The sequence below is a fragment of the Buceros rhinoceros genome, unplaced genomic scaffold (genome assembly GCF_000710305.1).
Source record: "Buceros rhinoceros silvestris isolate BGI_N320 unplaced genomic scaffold, ASM71030v1 scaffold22729, whole genome shotgun sequence".
NCBI lineage: Eukaryota > Metazoa > Chordata > Aves > Bucerotiformes > Bucerotidae > Buceros > Buceros rhinoceros.
In genome coordinates this window covers 1-735 of record NW_010430042.1, presented here as the reverse complement: position 1 = coordinate 735, position 735 = coordinate 1, and the positions used below count along the sequence as shown (strand labels likewise).

General features: G+C 65.0%; 1 protein-coding gene across 1 annotated transcript in view; it reads left to right on the top strand.

Annotated features, from left to right (window-relative positions):
• FLOT2 (flotillin 2) overlaps positions 1-722 on the top strand; it is a gene marked incomplete at its 3' end in the record, with an annotated part of 14,443 nt that extends 13,721 nt beyond the window's left edge. Inside the window, exons 9-10 of the mRNA XM_010142895.1 lie at positions 4-183; positions 539-722. Coding sequence (XP_010141197.1) covers positions 4-183; positions 539-722 — 364 coding nt within the window. The remainder of the gene's footprint in view (positions 1-3; positions 184-538) is intronic.
• Between the last annotated feature and the right edge of the window lie 13 nt (positions 723-735).

The window sequence follows — 735 nt, the reverse complement described above, 5'->3', positions numbered from 1 at the left end:
GAGCGCCCGGGAGCAGCAGAAGATCCGCCAGGAGGAAATCGAAATCGAGGTGGTGCAGCGCAAGAAGCAGATCGATGTCGAGGAGAAAGAGATCATCAGGATGGAGAAGGAGCTGATAGCCACGGTGAAGCGGCCGGCCGAGGCCGAAGCCTACCGCATGCAGCAGATCGCCGAGGGCGAGAAGTGAGTGAGATGAGAGCGGGTCCAGCCCTGAGCCCGGCTGCACGCTGGGCCGGGGCGAGGTGGGGCCAAGTGCTGTGGGTGCTGCGCATCCTGCGGGTGTGAGCTCTCTGCGGGGCTGGCGGGTGGCTGCTGGAGGGAGGGGAGTAGCACTGGGGGCTCTGCGGGGATCCGGGGTGCTGGAGCGCTGGATGCTTTCCAGGGTGAAGCAAGTCCTCCTTGCTCAGGCGGAGGCAGAAAAGATCCGCAAGCTCGGAGTGGTCTCGTGGCGGGGCTGGTGTGTGGCTGCTGGAGGGAGGGGAGTAGCACTGGGGTCTCTGCGGGGATCCGGGGTGCTGGAGCGCTGGATGCTTTCCAGGGTGAAGCAAGTCCTCCTTGCTCAGGCGGAGGCAGAAAAGATCCGCAAGCTCGGAGAAGCGGAGGCGTTTGTGATTGAGGCCACCGGGAAGGCGGAGGCCGAGAGGATGAAGCTGAAAGCTGAGGCGCTCAAGCAGTACGGGGAAGCCGCCCAGCTGGCTCTCGTGCTGGATGCGCTGCCCGAGGTGAGGAGGGAGC